The 21,685-nt window shown below is 44.9% G+C and overlaps 1 protein-coding gene across 3 annotated transcripts in view; it reads right to left on the bottom strand.

Annotated features, from left to right (window-relative positions):
* Positions 1 to 17,101, bottom strand: part of UVRAG (UV radiation resistance associated) — a 324,828-nt gene extending 307,727 nt beyond the window's left edge. For 2 of the 3 annotated variants that reach the window (XM_055094696.2, XM_055094695.2), the window contains exon 1: positions 16,774 to 17,065. In XM_055094696.2, coding sequence (XP_054950671.2) covers positions 16,774 to 16,890 — 117 coding nt within the window. In that variant the 5' untranslated portion in view covers positions 16,891 to 17,065. Of the gene's footprint in view, positions 1 to 16,773 lie in introns of all 3 variants that reach the window. The other variant, XM_034933393.3, reaches the window with a different exon arrangement.
* Between the last annotated feature and the right edge of the window lie 4,584 nt (positions 17,102 to 21,685).

The raw sequence follows: 21,685 nt of genomic DNA, 5'->3' as shown, positions 1-21,685 counted from the left end.
CTGACCTCCAGGGAGGGGAGACAGGCTGGAGATTGTGTTAATCACCAACAGCCAATGATATAATCAATCATGGCTACCTAATAGAACCTCCCTGAAACCCTAAACAGAGCTTGGAGAGCTTCTGAAATGGTGGATACATTGAAGTGCTAGGAGGCTGGCGCACCCAGAGAGGGCATGGAAGCTCCACGTCCCTTCCCCCATACCTTGCCCTATTTATCTCTTCCACTGGCTGTTCCCAGGTTGTATCCTTTATCCTAAACCTATAATAATACATAAAATGTTTTCTTGAGTTCTGTGAGCCATTCTAGCAAATTACTGAACACAAGGAGGTCATGGTAACCTTCAGTTTATAGCTGATAGCTGAGAAGTACAGGAGGCCTGCGACCGGGACTTGGGACTGACGTCTGTGGGAGCAGCCTTGTGGGACTGGGCCCTTAACTTGTAGGTCATAACTCCGGGTAAATAGCGTCAGAATTGAACTGAACGCAAGGATACCCAGCTGGCGTAAAAGAATTGGTTGACGTTGGGGGGAAAACCCAACATATTTGTTGTCAGAAGTGTTGTAAGTGGAACAGCACAGACTGTCCTAGGTACAGACAGTCCCTGACTTAGGACGGTTTGACTTAATGATGTTTTTACTTTATGATGGTGTGAAAGTAATATGCATTCAGTAGAAATCGTACATGGAGTGCCCATACAGCCATCCTGTTTTTCACCTTCAGGTCAGCATTCAATAAATTACATGAGTAAATTACATGAGATATTCAATACTTTTTTAAAAATCAGCTTTGTGTCAGACGATTTTGCCCAACTATAGGCTAATGGAAAGTGTCTGAGAACACAGACTAGGCTAAGCTACGGTGTTCGAGAGGTTAGGTGTATTAAATGCACTTCTGACTTAGCGATATTTTCAATTTACAGTGGGTTCATCAGGACATAACCCCATCATAAATCAAAAGGCATTTGTACTCTCCAGCTCCTTGTTTCCACCGTCCTCCTCTAAGCTCCTTAAACTCTGGCCTCAATTATCTGCCATTCCTTTTTACACCTTCTTACCATTTTGCTCAAGCTGGTCCCTCTGCTAGCATGCATTTCCCATCTTTCCCATCTCAGTACTTTTTTCGAATCATCTCTTATATTACACTAAAATGGCCTAGTGACATATTTGTCTTACCCACTAGTTTTGTTTTGTTTGTTTGTTTGTTTTTTGAGAAGGAGTTTCACTCTTTTTGCCCAGACTGTAGTGCAATGGTGCGATCTTGGCTAACTGCAATCTCCGCCTCCCGGGTTCAAGTGATTCTCCTGCCTCGGCCTCCCAAGTAGCTGGGATTACAGGCGCCTGCCACCACACCCGGCTAATTTTTTGTATTTTTAGTAGAGACTGGGTTTCACCATGTTGACCAGGATGGTCTCACTCTCTTGACCTCGTGATCTGCCCGCCTCGGCCTCCCAAAGTGCTGGGATTACAGGTGTGAGCCACCGTTCCCGGCCACCCACTAGATTATGAGTCCCTCCAGGGCAAGGACACGCTTATCCTGTATCTTCAGTGCCTGACAAATGGGAATAGCAATGACAGTAGCAACAGCTAACATTTTTTGAACACTTACTATAAACCAAGCACCTTTTTAGGGAAATTTATGACGCACTTAATCCTCTCAACAACCCTACAAGGTAGGCTATTATTATGCCCATTTTACCTGAGTCTCCCTGAGGCACACAGAGATTAAATAACTTCTAGGTTGCCTAACTTAGTTTAGGCACGTAGAAAATAGCTGGACCAGGATTTGAACACAAGCAGTCAGGCTCTAGTGTCCATATTCTTAACCACTGTGGGATACATGGTAGAAACTCAAAAATTAACTGTTGAATTAATAATGTTGTAGAACAGAGTTGAACACAGTATTTGTAGAATGAAAGTATTCGAGACAAAAGCATTTGGCAATTGAGGAAATGGAGGCACACAGAGGTTAAAAATGTGCACAGAGCTACAGATAACCTAGTCTTCTCACTGTAAAGCTTAAGAACCTGAGGACTAGAACAAAGCACTTTTTCCAAAGTTACCTTAGTTATACCCAGGACCAGCCTTATAACAAGTCTTCCTATGACACCATATTAAAGAATACTTACGGCCGGGCGCAGTGGCTCACACCTGTAATCCCAACACTTTGGGAGGCGGAGGCGGGTGGATCACAAGGTCAGGAGATGGACACCATCCTGGCTAACATGGTAAAACCCAGTCTCTACTAAAAATACAAAAAAAGTTAGCCGGGCATGGTGGCATGCGCCTGTAGTCCCAGCTACTCGGCAGGCTGAGGCAGGAGAATCGCTTGAACCCGAGAGGCAGAGGTTGCAGTGAGCCAAGATCACGCCACTGCACTCCAGCCTGGCCGAAAGCGAGACTGTCTCAAAAAAAAAAGAATACTTACTTGCTGTAAGAAGCCTCAAAACCATATTCAAAGATATTCTGGCATTCCAAGAATAACAGAAGTTGGAGAAAGAAGTACACTAGAGTATAATGCAGTATCTGATACCCAGAAGGAATTTAATACCAATTAATTGGCCAGGCACAGTGGCTCACATCTGTAATCCCAGCACTTTGGGAAGACGAGGCAGGCAGATCACTTGAGGTTAGGAGCTGGAGACCAACCTGGCAAACATGTCAAAACCCCATCTCTAATAAAAATACAAAACTTAGCCAGGCGTGGTGGCACGCACCTGTAGTCCCAGCTACATGGGAGGCCGAGGCACGAGAATTGCTTAAACCCAGCAGGTGGAGGCTGCAGTGAGCCGAGATTGTGCCACTGCACTCCAGACTGGGCAACAGAGTGAGACTTCGTCTCAAAAAAGTAAAAAGAAAAAGAAGACAAATATTTCATGGCACATGAAAATTAATAATTTCAGTATCCCCAAAGTTTTACTGGAATACAACCACACTCAGTTGTTTACATATAGTATAGGGCTGTTTCTGCACTACAGCAACCAGTTGAGTACTTGCTACTAAGACCCTAGAAGGCCCGCTGAGACAGAAACATGTTCACTATCTGGTCCTTCACAGAAAAGCTTGCTAACCACCTTGTCTCTCATGCACCAGAAAGTAAGGTCCATGAAGGCAGTGTCTCTGTCTTGCTTGCTGTTTTACTTCCAGCACCTAGACAGTCCCTGGCATTTACAAGCATTCACATTTGTGCAACTTTAAATAAGTGAGGAATTACTCAAATGAACTTTAAGAAGCCAAACAAAATGGGTCATAGTTAAGAAAGTCTTTCAATTACACTGATCTTTACAGGATACCTTAATGAAGAGAAGAATGTCATTGAGAAAAGTGGTATTGCTTTCATTTGCTAAAATGTTAATGTCTGGGTATACATGAGAAGCAGCTTTCTAATTTTTTAGTAGTTTTTGGGTAGTTGTATAATATTAAAAAATGCACTAATTTGCAGTTAAGAAATTCTGCAATTTAGCCGGGTACAGTTACACACATCTATAGTCCCAGCTACTCCAGAGGCTAAGGCAGAAGGATCCATTTGAACCCAGGAGTTCGAGGTTGTAGTGCATTACCTGTGAATAGCCGCTATGCTTCAGCCTGACCTTGGGCAATATAATGAGACCCAGTGTCTCAAAAAAAGAAACCAAAAAGAAATTCTGCAACTCTACAGTGTCCTCATCTAATAACCAGACTGGCTGGGCATAGTGGCTCACACCTGTAACCCCAACACTTTGGGAGGCCAAGGTGGGCGGATTGCTTGAGCTCAGGAGTTTGAGACCAGCCTGGGCAACATGGCAAAATCCTATCTCTACCAAAAAAAACTACAAAAATTAGTCAGACATGGTGGCGCGCACCATGCGCACCTGTAGTCCCGGCAGCAAAACCCTGTCTCTACAAAAAAAAAAAATATATATATATATATGTGTGTGTATATATATATATACACACACACACACATATATATATACACATATATATATACACACACATATATATACACACACATATATGTGTGTATATATTTATATATGTGTGTATATATTTATATATTTATTTATATTTATATAAATTAGCCAGGCATGGTGGTGCGTGCCTGTAGTCTCAGCTACTCAGGAGGCTAAGGCAGGAGGATCACCTAAGCCCAGGGAGGTCAAGATTGCAGGTGAACCATGATTGCACCACTGCATTCCAGCCTGGGCAACCTTGTCTCCGAAAATTAATTAATCATTATCATCATCATCAGACTGGTGTCTTTTTTTTTTTTTTTTTTAGAGATGGGAGTCTCACTATATTGCCTAGGCTGGAATCAAACTCCTGGCCTCAAGCAATCCTCCCACCTCAGCATCCCAGGTAGGCTAGGATTACAGGTGCATAGCACAGCACCCAATTTATACTGACGTTTTTGATAGAAGTGTGTGACTATCACCAGTCAACCAATCACTCCAGAGCACCTGGGCAGCTACTCTTTATTTTTATATTTATATTAAACACACTCCATGTAGAATAAACTCCAATAAGTCAATTCATGAAAACAAGTCTGAAATATCTACTATACATATATAATTTTATAATGGTACCAATTCTATCCTGTAATGAGTATAGTCCTGTAAATTATCCTAGACCTGTAATGAGCACCCCACAGCCTACCTGCCAACCTTGCTTCATAATCTATTTTCAGAATAAAAAACCAGAAAGCTTTCTTCATGTTGCTACTTCTCATGTATACTTAGATATTAACATCTTAGTGGATGAAAGCAATACTGATTTTCTTGAGGACAGTCTTATTTTCATTAAAAGGAGACAACGTTAAAAAAAAAGGTTTTTCAAAATCCTAAGCAAGATTATTTTTATTTTGTATTGTTTAAAAGTTTAGTTTTCTGGATTAGCTCTCATACAAAAGAATGATTGGAATTAAGGAAGGAAATAGTTCATATCCCCTGAAAGACGTAAGTAGGCTGGCAGACACAAGACATACAGTTCCGAATCCTGTGCCTAACAATTCAAACAAGGCACTTCAAAAGTATCTATTGAATAAATGGCTCTCAGTTTTTCCTATCCTGCACTCAGAATTAGTTTTTTGTTTGTTTGTTTATTTGTTTTTGAGACGGAGTTTTGCTCTTGTCGCCCAGGCTGGAGTGCAGTGGTGTGATCTCGGCTCACTGCAACCTCTGCCTCCTGGGTTCAAGCAATTCTCCCGCCTCAGTCTCCTGAGTAGCTGGGATTACAGGTGCCCGCCACCATGCCCAGCTAATTTTTTGTATTTTTAGTAGAGATGGGGTTTCGCCATGTTGGGCAGGCTAGTCTCGAACTCCTAACCTCAGGTGATCCACCTGCCTCAGCCTCCCAGTGGTGGGATTACAGGTATGAGCCACCGCGCCCCGCCCAGAATTAGTTTTAACATACGCTAATATGAACACACGAATTACTTGTATTCACTGTTAAACCCTTAATCACAAAAGCTACACTCAAAGAGTATAAAATTTTTCCTGGAGAAAAAAAAAAAACAGATCATAAGCCTGATTCTCATGTTTACTTTTATGATCTATTAAGTCTGATTCTCACTTTTACTTTTATGTCTTCCCTTTTTTCTTTCCCAGGAGTCTACTGACAAAAGCCAAAGGTTGCTGCGAGTTTCAGCTTCCTGGTGTTCCTCATTATTTTCAAAAATGTCTGACTGCATCTTTCGGACATTATAAAAACCACAGTAGGAAAAAACGCCAGCTATTTCAATGGACCAACAAAGTGAGACTCCAAAGTGGTAAGTTCTGATGCTCAACTTCAGCATTATCAGTCTCAGCCTCTTAATCAATAAGCACACTATACTGGAGTTTTCACAAAGAATGGATAAGTAAAATGCCTAATAACATTACTACCACATAGGGTCTACAGCAATCAACACCAAATATTACACAGAATAAAACCATCAAAAAACCAGATGGTTACTCTTTCAGAAACTTAAAGAGGCAGAGAACAGAAGTTCTTAAGTAGAACATTAAAAAAAAAAAAAAAAAGATAGGCATGGTAAGTACCCAGGGACAAAACAGGAAGACTGATCATTTAAGCTCCAGAGGGACATTCCAAAGTTTCACTCTAATTCACACCATAAAAGGGACGTGGGAGGGTGGACTCTGAGTGCTCTGCCCTTAAAGAGAACGTTAAAATACAGCCTCTCCTCCATTTCAGTTCTAGCCTAAAATCCCCAAAGCTGTGAGGCTAATGTGCCAAAGGACCGAGTGAAGTTTAAGAAACAAGTTCTTGGCCAGGCTCACGCCTGTAATCCCAGCACTTTAGGAGGCAGAGGCGGGTGGATCACGAGGTCAGGAGTTTGAGACCAGCCTGGCCAACATGGTAAAACCCCATCTCTACTAAAGATACAAAAAATTAGGTGGGTGTGGTGGTGGGCACCTGTAATATCAGCTACTCTGGAGGCTGAGGCAGGAGAATCACACTTGAACCCGGGAGACAGAGGTTGCAGTGAGCCAAGATCGTGCCACTGCACTCCAGCCTGGCGACAGAGCAAGACTCCGTCTTAAAAGAAAAAAAAAGGAAAGAAAACGAAACAAGTTCTTGGCCAGGCACAGTGGCTCACGCCTGTAATCCCAGCACTTTGGGAGGCCAAGGTGGGTGGATCACCTAAGGTCAGGAGTTCGAGACCAGCCTGGCCAACATGATGAAACCCCATCTCTACTAAAATTACAAAAATTAGCCGAGCGTGCTGGCAGGCGCCTGTAATCCCAACTACTAAGGAGGCTGAGACAGGAGAATCGCTTGAACCCAGGAGGTGGAGGTTGCAGTGAGCCGAGATCACACCACTGTACTCCAGCCTGGGTGACAAGAGCAAAACTCCATCTCAAAAAAAAAAAGAAACAACTTCTCAACACACCCAGCCAAGAACAGTGGAACTGTTCACAAGACCCAGGTTCTGTTTATTTCTCTGCCACAAGCAGGAACAAGACACAAGACAGATCTGTTAAACTAATACTCTTTACTAAATACTCCAGGGCAAGAATAAATAGCTAGAACAAGTCTGTGGCCAGGCAAATAGCTTCACCTCGGAGGGCTTCAGGTTTTGCATCTGCAAAATTCCATGATTCAAAATTCATGTTTCCATCTTAAAATAAGATGGAAAACAAGGTTATGTGATACTAAATCAAGAAGGTATACTATGAATTGTAAAATTCCAATGTCAAGTTTCCATTCTGGGTGTACTCGTCTACTTTTATAATCTAAGGAGGCAACTGCTAAAATACTGTACAAGGCATTGAAAAAATTTAACAATATAAGACTTTACTGGCCAGGCACAGTGGCTCATGCCTGCAATCCCAGCACTTTGGGAGGCCGAGGCAGGTGGATCACCTGAGGTCATGAGTTCGAGATCAGTCTGGCCAATGTGGTGAAACCCGTCTCTACTAAAAATACAAAAATTAGCCAGGTGGGGTGGTGGGCACCCCAGCTACTCGGGAGGCTACTCGGGAGGCTGAGGCAGGAGAATTACTTGAACCTGGGAGGCAGAGGTTGCAGTGAGCTGAGATCGTGCCATTGCACTCCATTCTGGGCGACAACAGGGTAACGCTGTCTCAAAAAAAAAAAAAAGACATTACTTATGTCATTAAACCTAAAACAAAGCATAAACCTAAAATGTTTCAACCTCTCTCATAAGACAGATGTCTTTTTCTAAAACACCTTTAGTTTGTAGCTGTACACATTCCAGTACGTTGAAAATGACAAACTTGGCCGGGCGCGCTGGCTCACGCCTGTAATCCCAGCACATTGGGAGGCCGAGGCAGGCGTATCATGAGGTCAGGAGATCGAGACCATCCTGGCTAACACGGTGAAACCCCATCTCTACTAAAAATACAAAAAATTAGCCAGGCATGGTGGCAGGCGCCTGTAGTCCCAGCTACTAGGGAGGCTGAGGCAGGAGAATGGCGTGAACCCGGGAGGCGGAGCTTGCAGTGAGCCGAGATCGTGCCACTGCACTCCAGCCTGGGCGACAGAGTGAGACGCCGCCTCAAAAAAAAAAAAAAAAAAAAAAATGACAAACTTCTTTTTCTCCCCAGCAGTAACATGTCTGACAGGTAAAAATACACAGCTTATCAAAAATACACATTTGGAAACTATGAAAATCTAATTTTTTTTCATTCTACCATACGTTTCACTTCAGGCCCAACTTATTAGTTTCAATTCTGCTTGTGCTCTATTTCTAGTCAGTTTCACTTCTGAATTTTCTACCACAAAGAATTGTGATCCTGTAGAGACATTTTAAAGTAAACACTAAATAAACATAGCTTTTCCTTTCAAAAAAAAAAACTCATTTTCACAGGAAAAAGAGAAACAAACAAAAAACATAAATTCCTAATAGCATTTTGTCACATAAAAATAATGATTTCAAGATGCTGATATCTTAAGTTTCTGAGGCTTCCTCATATCATTTTATTTATAAGAGCCAAACCAGCACAAAAAATTGCCATCATTTTACTTTTTAGATACTCAACTATATATTACATTTTTTCTTCGAGTTACAAGGGGCTTAGTAAATATTTGCAGAAGGAATGAATGTACACGGCATGGTAGTGCATTGCGTGAGGCACATGTTCCTGATAAGATGAACGGCCTTGCCAATAAAGCCGATTTTTTTTTTAGTAATAGAAAAATGATTAAATTAGATTAGCAAAAGTAGGGTATCCAAATAAACATAAACACACAAAGGGAAAATATTTATCCTGTACAGCAAAATCAAGCTTTAGATCTACTTTTCTGCTTCTATCATGTTTTTCTGTATGGGTTTCAATACCACTGAATCCAAACTTTCCTTGTTCTCTTTAGGCTGTAAAGTTCTTCAAGGGAAAGACTCATAAACAAAAAAACTGTACATGAGTTCCTACTAAATCATCAGCACAGTGTTAGGCACAAGTGCTGTAGGAAATAAAATATAAAGCCTGATGGTCCCAAACTCTGAGGTAATTAAAACTTTTCACCAGAACCCTGCAAAGAATGGGTGTCTAGGGCAAACAGGAAACACCTAGATTGTAGTCCCTTTGTTGACATTCTGTGTGACTTTAAGTTACCGGCCCAGTGCAGTCGCTCATGCCTGTAATACCAATGCTTTGGGAGGCCAAGGCAGGAGGATTGCTCGAAGCCAGGAGTTAGAGACCAGCCTGGGCAATATAGCAAGACTCTGTCTCTACAAAAATTAAAATTAAAAAATGAACCAGGCATGGTGGTGTGCACCTGTGGTCCCAGCTACTTGGGAGGCTGAGGCACATAACTTGAGTCCAGGAGTTAGAGGCTGAAGCGAGCCATGATTTAATCTCCCATACAGAAAAATTCCAAATAATTTATGTAGATACTCTACCCTCAAGAAGGGGGAGCACAGATCTCACTCAAGTGTGGACTACACATAGTGACTTCCTTCCAAAGACTACAGTATAGAGGGAAGGGGAGGAAGAGTAACCTTATAGCAGAGAAACCTGACAAACACTACCTGTGGCCCTTCAATTTACAATAATAAATATATACTTTGGTCTTTGTACACAGTTCCTGGTGCAGAGCTCTTAAAACCTCTGTCATTCCCTGGGTGCCATAGGGGTACTAGGAGAATCTTTACTTTTAATATTTGGTCTTTGACCCCAGTTCCAGACACAACGCCTAGTCCCTCAGCGTTTCCTAGGTGAGGAACATCCTTTGTTCTAATGAGACAACTCTTGGTGAGCTCCTAGAAGGAGAATGGTCACCAGAAAGACCAGGCCATGATCAGAAGCTTGGAACTTTCAGCCCCACTCCCCATCCTCCAGGAAGGAGAGAGGGGCTGAAGACTGACTTAATAATTGATCATGCCTACATGATGAAGCCTCCATACAAATCACAGAACTACAGGTTTTGGAGAGTTTCTGGGTTGCTGAACATGTGGAGGGTGGAGCTGCCATGAGAGGGCATGAAAGCTCTGGGCCATTTCCCCCATACTGTTCCCTATGATATCTTCTATCTGGCTGCTCATCTGTATCCTGTGTAATATTGTTTATTTAAAAAAAAAAAAAAAAACAGTAAGTGCAAGCAAGGTGCTTTCTTGAGTTCCGTGAGCTGCTCTAGTAAATGACTGAGCCTGAGGAGGGGAACACAGGAACCCCCAATTTATAGCCAGTCGGTAAGAAGTTCCAGAGACCCAGACTTACGACTGGCATGTGAAGTAGGGGACAGTTTTATGGGTCTGAGCCTTTAACTTGTGGAATATGATACTAACTCTAAGGAGATTGTGGCAGAATTGAATTGAATCATAGGACACCATATTGGTGTTCACTGGAGGATCACTTGGTGTGTGGGGAAAAAGCCCCACACATCTAATGTCAGAAGGGTTATGCTGATAGTATAACAGTGTAATAGGAGAAAACAGCTAGTTTGCCTTTCCTATCATATGCTACCACAGCTGGTGATGATAAAAGTTAGAATCAACAGTGATAAATCAGCCAGGCATGGTGGCTCATGCCTGTAATACCAGCACTTTGGGAGGCCAAGGTGGGTGGATCACCTGAGGTCAGGAGTTCAAGACCAGCCTGGCCAACATGGTGAAACCCCGTCTCTACTGAAAATAGAAGAATTAGCTGGGCATGGTGGCGGGTGCCTGTAATCCCAGCTACTCAGGAGGTTGAGGCAGAAGAATTGCTTGAACCTGAGAGGTAAAGGTTGCAGTGAGCTCACATTGTGCCATTGCACTCCAGCCTGGGCAACAAGAGCGAAACTCTGTCTCAAAAAAAAAAAAAACAGTGATAAATCATGTTAATAATATGTACGTAATATATGAAAATGGCACTTTACCTCTTAAGTCTTGCTCCCAAAACACCACCACCCTAGTCTAATCATAAGAAAAAACATCAGACTAATTCCAAAAGAGTGGCATCCCACAAAACACCTGACCAGTACTCAAAACTGTCAAGGCCATCAAAAAAAAGGAAAGTCTGAGGAACTGCCACAGCTAAGAGGAGGCAAGAGACAGGACAACTAAATACAATGTGGTATCCAGACAGGATCCTGGCACGGAAGAAGGACATCAGGTAAAAACTAAGGGTTGGCTGGGCGTGGTGGCTCATGCTGTAATCTCAACACTGCTTTGGTTGGCCAAGGCAGGAGGATCTCTTGAGCCCAAGAGTTTGAGACCAGAGTGAGACTCATTTCTACAAAAAATTTTCAAATTAGCTGGGCGTGGAGGCACATGCCATTGTAGTCTCAGCTACTTGCGGGGGTGCTGAGGTGGGAGGATCACTTGACCCCAGGAAGTCAAGGCTGCAGTGAGCCATGATCATGCCACTGCACTTTAGCCTGGGCAACAGAGTGAGACCCCGTCTCAAAACAAACAAGCAAACAAACAAAGGACCCATCAAGAGATGAATGAATAAACAAAATGTAGTATATACATACAACGGAATACCATCTGCCTTAAAAAAGGAATGAAATTCTAACATACCCTGCAACATGGATGAACCTTGAAAACATTGCAAAGTGAAATAAGCCAAACATAAAAGGACAAATACTGTATAATGCCACTTATATGAGGTACCCAGAATAGTGAAGTTCATAGAGACAGAAAGCAGGACAGAATTTACCAGGGGCTGGTAGGAGGCGAGAATGGGGAGTTGTTTTCTATTTGGGATGATGTAAACATTCTGGAAATATACAGTGATGATGGTTGTATAACATTAAGTATGTTTTTAATGCCACTATATTGTATACTTAAACATTATTTAAACAGCAAATTTTATGTTGTACATATAGTTAATCACATTTAATCACAGTCTTCCAGGCTGGAGTGCAGTGGTGCAATCAGGGCTCACTGCAGCCTTGACATCCCAGGCTCAAGCAATCCTCCTGCCTCACCCTCCCAAAGTGCTGGGGTTACAGGCATGACTCACCAGGCCTGGCCACAGTTGTTCAGAACTAAGAAAATCTAAATGAACTATGGACTTTTTTAGTCAATAATATATAAATATTGATTCATTAATTCTAACAAATGTACCATATGTCAAGGCAGATGTTAAGAATAAGTGAGGCCGGGTGCGGTGGCTCATGCCTGTAATCCCAACACTTTGGGAGGTCAAGGCGGGAGGATATCTTGAGGCCAGGAGTTTGAGACTAGCCTGGGCAACACAGCAAGACCCCATCTCTATGAAAAACTTAAAAAAATTAACTGGTATGGTGGCACATGCCTGTAGTCCTAGATACTAGGGAGGCTGAGGCAAGATAATCACTTGATCCCAGGAGGTTGAGGCCTCAGTGAGCCAACTGCACTCCAGGCTGGGCAACACAGCAAGATCTTGTCTCTAAAAAAAATAAAAATAAAAAAAGAAATAATTTTTTTTTAGACAGTTTCGCTCTTGTCGCCCAGGTTGGAGTACAATGGCGCCATCTCAGCTCACTGCAACCTCTGCCTCCCAGGTTCAAGCAATTCTCCTGCCTCAGCCTCCAAATAGCTGGGATTACAGGCACCTGCCACCACACCTGGCTAATTTTTCTATTTTTAGTAGAGACAGGGTTTCACCATGTTGGCTAGGCTGATCTCAAACTCCTGACCTCAAGTGATCAGCCTGCCTCGGCCTCCCAAAGTGCTGGTATTATAGGCATGAGCCACCACGCTCGACCAAAAATAGAAATAAAACTTTCTAAAAAATAGTTTGTTTTTGGGCCGGGCACGGTGGTTCACACCTGTAGTCCCAGCACTTTGGGAGGCCAAGGCAGGCGGATCACCTGAGGCCAGGAGTTCAAGACCAGCCTGCCAACATGGTGAAACCCCATCTCTACCAAAAATACAAAAATTAGCTGGGCATGGTGGCACAGCCTGTGATCCCAGCTATGCGGAAGGCTGAGGTGGGAGGATTGCTTGAACCCGGGAGGGGCAGGTTGCAGTGAGAGGAGATCGCACCACTGCATTCCAGGCTGGGTGACCAGAGTAAAACTGTCTCAAAAATCAAAAACAAAACAAAAAAAAAAGTGTAAAAAAAATGTGTCACTAGTTCTTGCTCAAATTACAGTAAAGTAAGATCACATAGAAGCAAAAGGAGACAAAATTAAGTAGTAGTCCCATCTGACACAGTCAAGGGGCTGATATGGACTATAGTTAGTACTCATACATGGAAAAGTTCAGGTGTTTGCAGTGTTAACTTTTTAAACATTACAGCCACTTCTAGAATCAACAGGACTTAATGAAGATTGAAATAAATGAGTCAATAATAACAAGGATACTCTCTATCCTAAAATGAAAATACACCTTAGTAAGGTGGTTCTCAACTAGGGGTAATTTTGCCCCCTAAGAAACATTTGGCCATGTCTGAACTCATTTTTGATTGTCAGGACTGGGGAGTTGCTGCTGATATCTTGGGATGTGGCTAAACATGTAACAGCCCATCTTCACTCCAAAATGTCAACAGTCCCAAGGTTGACAAACCCCATCTTAGAAGAAGGTTGGGAGCCACTGAATCTATGTTTTGAGATAACTTGATCATAAAAATCCTAAACCAACCGGGCTTGTTTATTTGTTTAGAAATATTGATACCAGCCGGGCGCAATGGCTCACACTTGTAATTCTAGCACTTTGGGAGGCCGAGGTGGGAGGATCACAAGGACAGGGGTTCCAGACCAGCCTGGCCAACACAATGAAACCCCGTCTCTACTAAAAATACAAAAATTAGCTGGGCGTGGTGGCAGGTGCTTGTAATCCCAGCTACTTGGGAGGGTGAGGCAGGAGAATCGCTTGAACCCAGGAGGCAGAGGTTGCAATAAGCCAAGATCGCACCACTGCACTCCAGCCTGGGCAACAGAGCTAGACTCCATGTCAAAAAAAAAAAAAAAAATTGATACCTTGCCAACTAGTATGGGATGTATTAAAATGTATGGTTTTGAAAGTATTATTTAAAGGAAAGTTAACAACTGACATTCCAATTTATCTAAACCTTTGAAATTTTGTAAAAGCAAAAAAAGACAACAAAGTAATACTTAAAAAAAAAAATTAGACATACACAGATACTCCATGACTCTCACAAACAATACTGAGTAAAAGAAACCAGACACAAAAAAATACATTTTGCACAACTCCATTTATATAAAGCTCAAAAACAGGCAAAAACTGATCTTTTACATTAGAAATCAGAAAAGTGGTTCCTTTAGAGAAAAAGGAAAAACAGAGATGGAAGAGAACATAGGAGGACTTCCAGGATGTTAATAATTTTGGGGTTTTTGGGGGGTTTTTTGTTTGTTTGTTTGTTTTTAGATAGAGTCTCACTCTGTCACCCAGGCTGGAGTGCAGTGGCGCAATCTCGGCTTTACTGCAACCTGCGCCTCCCAGGTTCAAGCAATTCTCTTGCCTCAGCCTCCCAAGTAGCTGGGATTACAAATGTGCGCCACCACATCTGGCTTTTTTTTTTTTTCTTTTTTTTGTACTTTTAGTAGAGACAGGGTTTCAGCATGTTGGCCAGGCTGGTCTCGAACTTCTGGCCTCAAGTGATCCCCCCACCTCAGCCTCCAAAAGTGCTAGGATTACAGGTGTGAGCCACTGCGCCCAGCCAAAATTTTGTATTTCTTAATCTGGGTAGTACCTACATAACTGTTCCCTTGGTGACAATTCATCCACTGAATACTGATAATCTGTGCACTTTACTATATACAGATAAAACTTCAACAAAATTTTATTGATATTATTTATACACTAAAAATCTGAGCATTTTGACCCCAAAAGATAAATTGATGTCAACTGCAAAAGTAAAAGTGCTTTGTTATATAGGCTGCCTTCCAAGAATTCAAGGATGACACCCCCAGAAAGATGTAAATAGCATACTCGGCACTCATATAGCATTCAGCTGTACACTTAAGCCACTATATATCCCTCGGCACCAATCCAAAAATTTCACAAACACTAACAAATGAGGCTGAAATTATTCCATCAACAGTTTGTTTGCATTAGTTTTCCCAGTGTTAAACTGTGAAGTGTTATCAGAGAATAGGCTCCATGAAGTAAATGATGCTTTCTCTTTCCTAATCCCACACACTCTCGAAGCTCCCCCAAACTAAAACCTTCTTGGCCCCTGAACTCCTTAGGACTTCTCCAGGGTGTTTCTAACGGTGTTCCCTATTCCCTCTCCCAGTAACCACTCTCACACTCTACCTCCCACACTTACAAAAACTCACATTAATGCTCACTCCAGAGACGTGTCTCCCTCCCTAGCCAGACTTCTACCCTCTCCCTGTATCTCACAACACAATCCAAACCCCCACTACCCTCAAACTCCCACTATTCAGAAATTCCCTGCCAACAGCATCACAAAACCAGGGCACATGGTATCTTTTCAATCCTCTTCGGTAGTAGTCACACAAAAAGCCGTTGCTACTGTAAGCTCTTCTGCCTGCCTATTTAAAGGCAACCACAGTGGTTATTATCTCCAACTCTTCTCTTCCCTTTAGCCCCCGCCTCCTTTACTGCACTCAAATCCATTTCACTTTTCAACCACTCTCTCCCCCACAACCTCTCCCTTCCTCTTTCTGAATCCTTCCTAAGTCCCACTGGTAGCTGATGGAAAGTTGGGAGGGGTGTATGAAAGAACTCACTCTGTCCTGTGTAAAGGTGGTGGAGGGAAGGCTGCCCAAGTCTCAAGCACGTGCATGGCTGCAGAGTCAGACGCTGGATTCTGCAACCCAGCCCCACCACTTACTAACTGGAAGGCTCTGGACAAGCCTCAGTTTCCTCAACTGCCAAATGGGGGTAATAAAAACAGCTATCTCACAGAGTTGTGAAAATTCAGGGAACTAATGGCCACTGAGCCCTTTGCACAAATCCAACACGGTAAGTTCTCAATAAATGACAGTTTCTCTAGATCCTCTTCTTGGCAGGAGGAATATAGGGAGAGGGTGAAAGGTATTCTTTAGGTCTCTTTAATGCTAAGATTCCTGCAAAATCTCCCCTTGGGGGACAGAAGGAAGGCAACCGATATAAGGAGGGAAGTACTCTACAGATATGTGAGTGAAACAAAGAGTTTTGTCAGATCTCCAAAGTCAGTGTTTCCCCCTTCTTATCTTCCTACAACGCAGAGCCAAGAAGTCCTCAAAGCCCTTCCTAAAGGATGGAGGAACACATGAATATATACATCAAATCCTCCTTCCACAGAGACTCACTGAAGGGAATGAAGAAGGAAAAAGTCCTCCTAATTATTAAGATGCGTTCCTTGGGACTCGGAGAATTAGGAAGGAAACCCCCAAGTCTTGAATACATTTCTCTAAAGAGGCCGAATACTTAATAATCAGGGGAGATTAAAGCAAATGGTAGACACCCTAAAGTCTCCTCCAGGGCTCTTGCACGAAGAGTACAAACTGGTTTCTCCGTAAGCGGGGATGGCCAGGTGGGGAAAGAAAGGAAAAGTGCTTTCGCTATGGCCCGTGGGACACAGGGGGTTCCCCGGGTCCCTTCCTGGGCGGAACGAGGGAGAGGGTCTGCGCGGGGGAATCCCCGGCTCCCTGCGTTGGGGGAGGCGGCCTCGGGCCGGGGCCCCAGGGACTTGAGCTGGCTGGCTGCTTGTCTCTTAACAAGCCCATCTCCTGTAACGGGATTCTCCTAGGACTCCGGGATCTCCCGGAGGTTCGGCCATCACTGGACCCCTCCCTGCACAAACCTCCTGACAGTCTTCCTCAGTCCCGCGAGCCCTCCGGGTCCCTGCTCGGGGTGTCCCGGCTCGCGGGGTCAGCCCGGAGCCAGCAAGCTCTCCACGCGGGCCTGCCCGGGTCCCTCCCGAGTGCTGCGAGCCGCGCGGGCTTACCTGCTGAGACGGCAGCTCCACATGCAGGGCCCGCGCGGCAGAACCGGGAGGCAGAGCAGCGGCCGGGCCCGGGGGTGGCTGGGGGACCTGGCCCCCGACCGACGCGGAGGCGCTCATCTCGATCCAGGGGCCGCCAAGCGGCGGGGCGGGCGCTCTTCCGGCATCCGCCGCCGCCCCCTTGCCACCACCTGCCAAGCCCCTGCAGCCTAGAAACCCGCCACCCGAGAGGCACTACTGCTCAGTCCAGACAGTAGCCGCCGCCGCTGCCGCCGCTGCCGCCGTTGCCGCCGCTGCCGCCGTTGCCGCCGCTGCCGCCGTTGCCGCCGCTGCCGCCGTTGCCGCCGCTGCCGCCGTTGCCGCCGCTGCCGCCGTTGCCGCCGCTGCCGCCGTTGCCGCCGCTGCCGCCGTTGCCGCCGCTGCCGCCGTTGCCGCCGCTGCCGCCGTTGCCGCCGCTGGCTAAGGAAGAGCCATATTACCGCAGTGCAACCCCTCCACCCCGCCGAGACCCGGAGCGCTCATTGGCTTAGCCCTCAAGGGGGCGGGACCCAACGGCAGAAAAGGGGCGTGCTATTGGGTAGAAGGTCTGTCCATCGCTGGCATTACTGGACTTGGGGGCGGAGGGACTCAAGGATGGCCTCAATTGCGTCTGTCAAGCCGGAGTGAAACCTGGGGCGTTGCTTCTTTTTTTCCCAGTCTAATTGGTTCATTCACTACCAACGGGCAGAGTCTCCTGGTGGAGGCGGAAGGGCCATTGCACGAGGTCGCTGTCAATTGCCAGTAAAGGGAAAGAGGGGTGGGGTCTTGATTAGGTAGAGCGCGCTTCTGGGCTCCGGTGTCACGTGCAGGAGGCGGGAGAGTCACCTGATTAGGGAGTATCGGTCTTCTGAGCCACTTCCGCCCTCACTGGTTGCCGTGGTAACAGGCCTCCGGTGGAGGGCGGGGACCCTCGGAAGCCAGCTGGGTGACGATCGCTTGTCTGCCTTGGCAGGCCCCTTGTGCAGTCTTTTCCCGGCGTGAGCGTGCAGGGATTGAAAAGGAATGCTTTTTGGTTCAGCAGAGAGCCACCACGCAGGATGCACTGGGACCTGAGAACCGTCGGGCAGTCCCACGAGCTCTTTCATGACCAGCTCCAACCGACAAGTACACGCCCCTTCTCGCACTCCACTAGCTAGTAAGCTGAGCTACAAGGTGTGCCAGGCACCCAGGACGCCGATTCACCGCTTCAGGTGGGCTGTTTGTGCTGTGTCCCCAGAAAGCCTTTGCTACTTATCCATCAGTCTTAGCTGGGGCAGGAGTCCCTTCTTCCGAAAGGCTTCTCTGAGCCTCTCTGGGACCTTGAGTTAGGAATTTTGACCCTACCGTGGGTCTGGATTATTCTATTAATTTTTTTTAACAGTGCCTCATTCTTTCGCCCGGGCTGGAGTGCAGTGGCAAAATCACGGCTCATTGCAGCCTCGACCTCCTGGGCTCAAGTGATCCTCCCACCTCACCCTCCTAAGTAGCTGGGAATACAGGCACATGCCACCAGGCCCAGCTAATTTTAAAATTTTTTTGTAAAGATGGGGTTCTGGCCATATTTCCCAGACTAGTCTCAAACTCCCAGGCTCAAGTGATCCTCCAGTCTCGGGCTCCCAAAGTGTTGGGATTACAGGCATGAGCCACCAGGCCTGGCCACATTGTCTTTTAACACATGTAAGCAGCCACCCTCCTTCCCACACACACACAAAATACTGTGAATTCTTCAAGCAAAAGGACCTTGTCTGATTCATCTCTGGATCCCCAGTGCCTGACAGAGAATCAGGAAATTTTTTTTTTTTTTTTTTTTTTTGCGGTGAAGGCCCAGCTCAAATGCCACCTCTTCCATGAAGATTTCCGTGATCCACAATGATAGCATCTCCAGCAATTGCTTCTATAATGAATAGCATGAGTCATTCTGCAGGATATTGATCTTCCTTTTTTTACTCCTAGACTGAATTTTTCCACCACCTGGATGAACATAGCAGAAAAAACATAGTGTTTTAGAGTCAGACAGAATAGGAATCAGGCACTTTGGAATCTTGGCTCTGCCACCTTTGAGCTATCCCAAGGCAAGTCACTTCCCCTCTCTCAGCTTTAAAATAGTAATAGGATTGCTGTAGGGATTAAAGTAAATCAACATATGTAAAGTGCCCACACAGGACCTGGCATATAGTAGTTGCATTTTAAATTTTTTAAACAAAATGTAAGCATACTATCTTTCCAGGGTGTTCAGAAGCCTGAAAAACACCTTGGATCTTTTCTCAGAGCTGGATCACAAAGATGTCACACTGTCTCCTGTTCTGACAAATTGAGTGGTTCCTCATGGCTGGAGCCTGGGGCGTGTGGTCAGGTGTTTGTTGAGAAAGGAGTCGCTTGATCAGGTGTTTGTTGAGAAAGGAGTCACTGGGAAATCCCAAATATTATCTGATTGAACTCATGTGGTGCCAAGATCTGGGGGAATTTCACAGAAAACACATTTCTGTTTCTAAGCTGTATTAGTTTTCTGAGGCTGTCATAACACATTGTCACAATTCTTGCTTGAGCCCAAGAATTTGGGACCAGCCTGGGCAACATGGCAAAACCTTGTCTCTACAAAAATACAAAAATTAGCCCAGCATGTCGTTTTCACCTATAGTCCCAGCTACTGAGGAGGCTGAGGTGGGAGGATTACCTGAGCCTGGGGAGGTTGAGGCTGCAGTGAGTCAAGATCATGCCACTGTACTCCAGCTTGGGCAACAGACTGAGACCCCATATCAAAAACAAACAAAGAGTGATCATCCAGTTACTCACTGCTGGGTCTGAGGGAAGCCCAAAGGCAGTGGGAGCCAGAGAAAATAGTTGAGAGTCAGATTTCACAGTGGAGGTGACATTGAAACAGGGTATTGAAGGGCCAATAAGAGTTCACCAAGTCAGGAGAGAGGGAGGAAAGGACATTCCAGCAGAGAGCAGGATCTATTCTTTCCACAAGCCTTTACTGAGGTTCACCTTTGCACAGGCTAGCTACTGGGTTCTGGAAATGCAGAGCTCAAGTAAACAACCCTTCTCCCACTTTTCCCAAATGCCGAAAACATTAGGAGAACTAGAACTCTCATCCCTAGGGGCATTGGGAAGAACTCAAAAGCCTGCTGCTTGCAAAGTATTCAAGATGATGTAAAGCATTTAACACACTGTCTGGGAGATAGTACATTTTTAATAAATACTAGCTGTCATTATTTTCATATGTCCTATTTCATTCTAAAAACTTTTCTTTCTTGTTTTTGAGACAGAGTCTCTCTCTGTGACTCAGGCTGGAGTGCAGTGGTGCAATCTCAGCTCACTGCTACCTCTGCCTCCCAGGTTCAAGTGATTCTCCTGCCTCAGCCTCTCAAGTAGCTGGGACTACAGGCATGCACCACCACACCCAGCTAAGTTTTTTTGTATTTTTAGTAGAGACAGGATTTCACCATGTTGGTCAGGGTGGTCTTGAACTCCTGACCTCAAATGATCCACCCACCTCAGCCTCCCAAAGTGCTGGGATTACAGGCATGAGCCACCGCGCCCGGCCCTAAAAACTCTTTTATTATTGGGATCCTGTTTCATAATATGGCTGATTGTTTCAACATAAAAATATTTTAAATCACAGAATTAAATTATTATAATATTTACATAGTGCTATATATCCCCCAGAGAAACATATATCCAAGTTTAGAGAACATAGATTATAAGGTGGCCAAATGCAATATATATGCAATGATAGAAGGGGTCCAAGGTCAAGTGGTAAGAGTGACCAACTCTTCAGGAGCTGGTGGGCAAGGTCAGAGCAGGCTTCACCAAAGTTATAAAGGATGATTGGGAGTTTAGTAGATGAACAATAGGTGTTTAGATCTGTTTGGCTTGGGAATAGCTAGTGTTTTAACAGCTAATTAGTACCATGTTGGGTATTTAAAGCAAACATTCAGTTTCCAGAGCCAAAAAGCTAAGCCTACCCCAATCCATTTGCCTCCACTTCCTCCTCCCACCTCATGGGCCTGATGCATTGGGTAAACAAGAGCAAGATAGGGCAGATGGGTCTTTCAGTGTCTCAAACTGTATTGAGTTAAATCTATCCCCTTCCTTTCAACAGAGCCCTCTTTCTTCCATTCACTTACTTGTCTAGTCAAACACCCATCAGACCTTTGCCAGGTGTCCAGCCTGGGCACTACGTTTCAGAAAATGATGCACATAGAATCCCTAACTGAAAGGAGATCGCAGCTCATTTGGTACAAAGTGGTAAGTACAATAATCGAGATGATGTATAAAGTACAGTGGAAGCACTAAGAGAAAGTTGCTAACTGTCACGTGTTGTCCAGGAAGGCTTCCTAGGAGAGGAGAGTATTCTATGCAGGAGGAACAGCATGAGCAAAGGCACAGGGGTAGAGGAAGTGGCAGCAGCAGAGTCTAACATGGCTGAAACAAAGGCTGCATGGGAGAGCAACAGGCAAAAAGATTGGAAGAGGAAGCTAGGGCCGGGTGAGAAGAACCTGACTACCAGGCCGAAGAACATGAGTTTCATCATGGGCAACAGAAAGCACTTAGAAAGATGGCTCAGGCAGCCTTGGGGGAGGGGTAGCTTTGAAGGGGCAGGACTAGAAGAGTGAGACGCTTGCAGAAAGTAGGTGAGAATTGTAAAAGAAAAAGGCCGTTCCCCAAAGAAACTGCACATACCCAAGAACCCTGAAAGGCAGGTGCCTAGACAGCATTTTCCCTTCTCCTTTCCCAACTCGGCAAGGTCATTTTCTCAAAAAAGGCTTCCCAGGTCTGAACGAACTGCTACCTCCTCTGGGCTCCTACAGCAGCTGTCTGACCTCTCTTCAGTATGTGTAACTGTGTGCCTAGTCATATATTGAGCAGTCTACATTTGTCCCTCCCACTCTGC

This window comes from Pan paniscus, chromosome 9 (genome assembly GCF_029289425.2).
Source record: "Pan paniscus chromosome 9, NHGRI_mPanPan1-v2.0_pri, whole genome shotgun sequence".
NCBI classification, from domain to species: Eukaryota; Metazoa; Chordata; class Mammalia; order Primates; family Hominidae; genus Pan; species Pan paniscus.
Note: the sequence above shows the minus strand (reverse complement) of the source record. Positions and strands in the feature narration are given on the sequence as shown.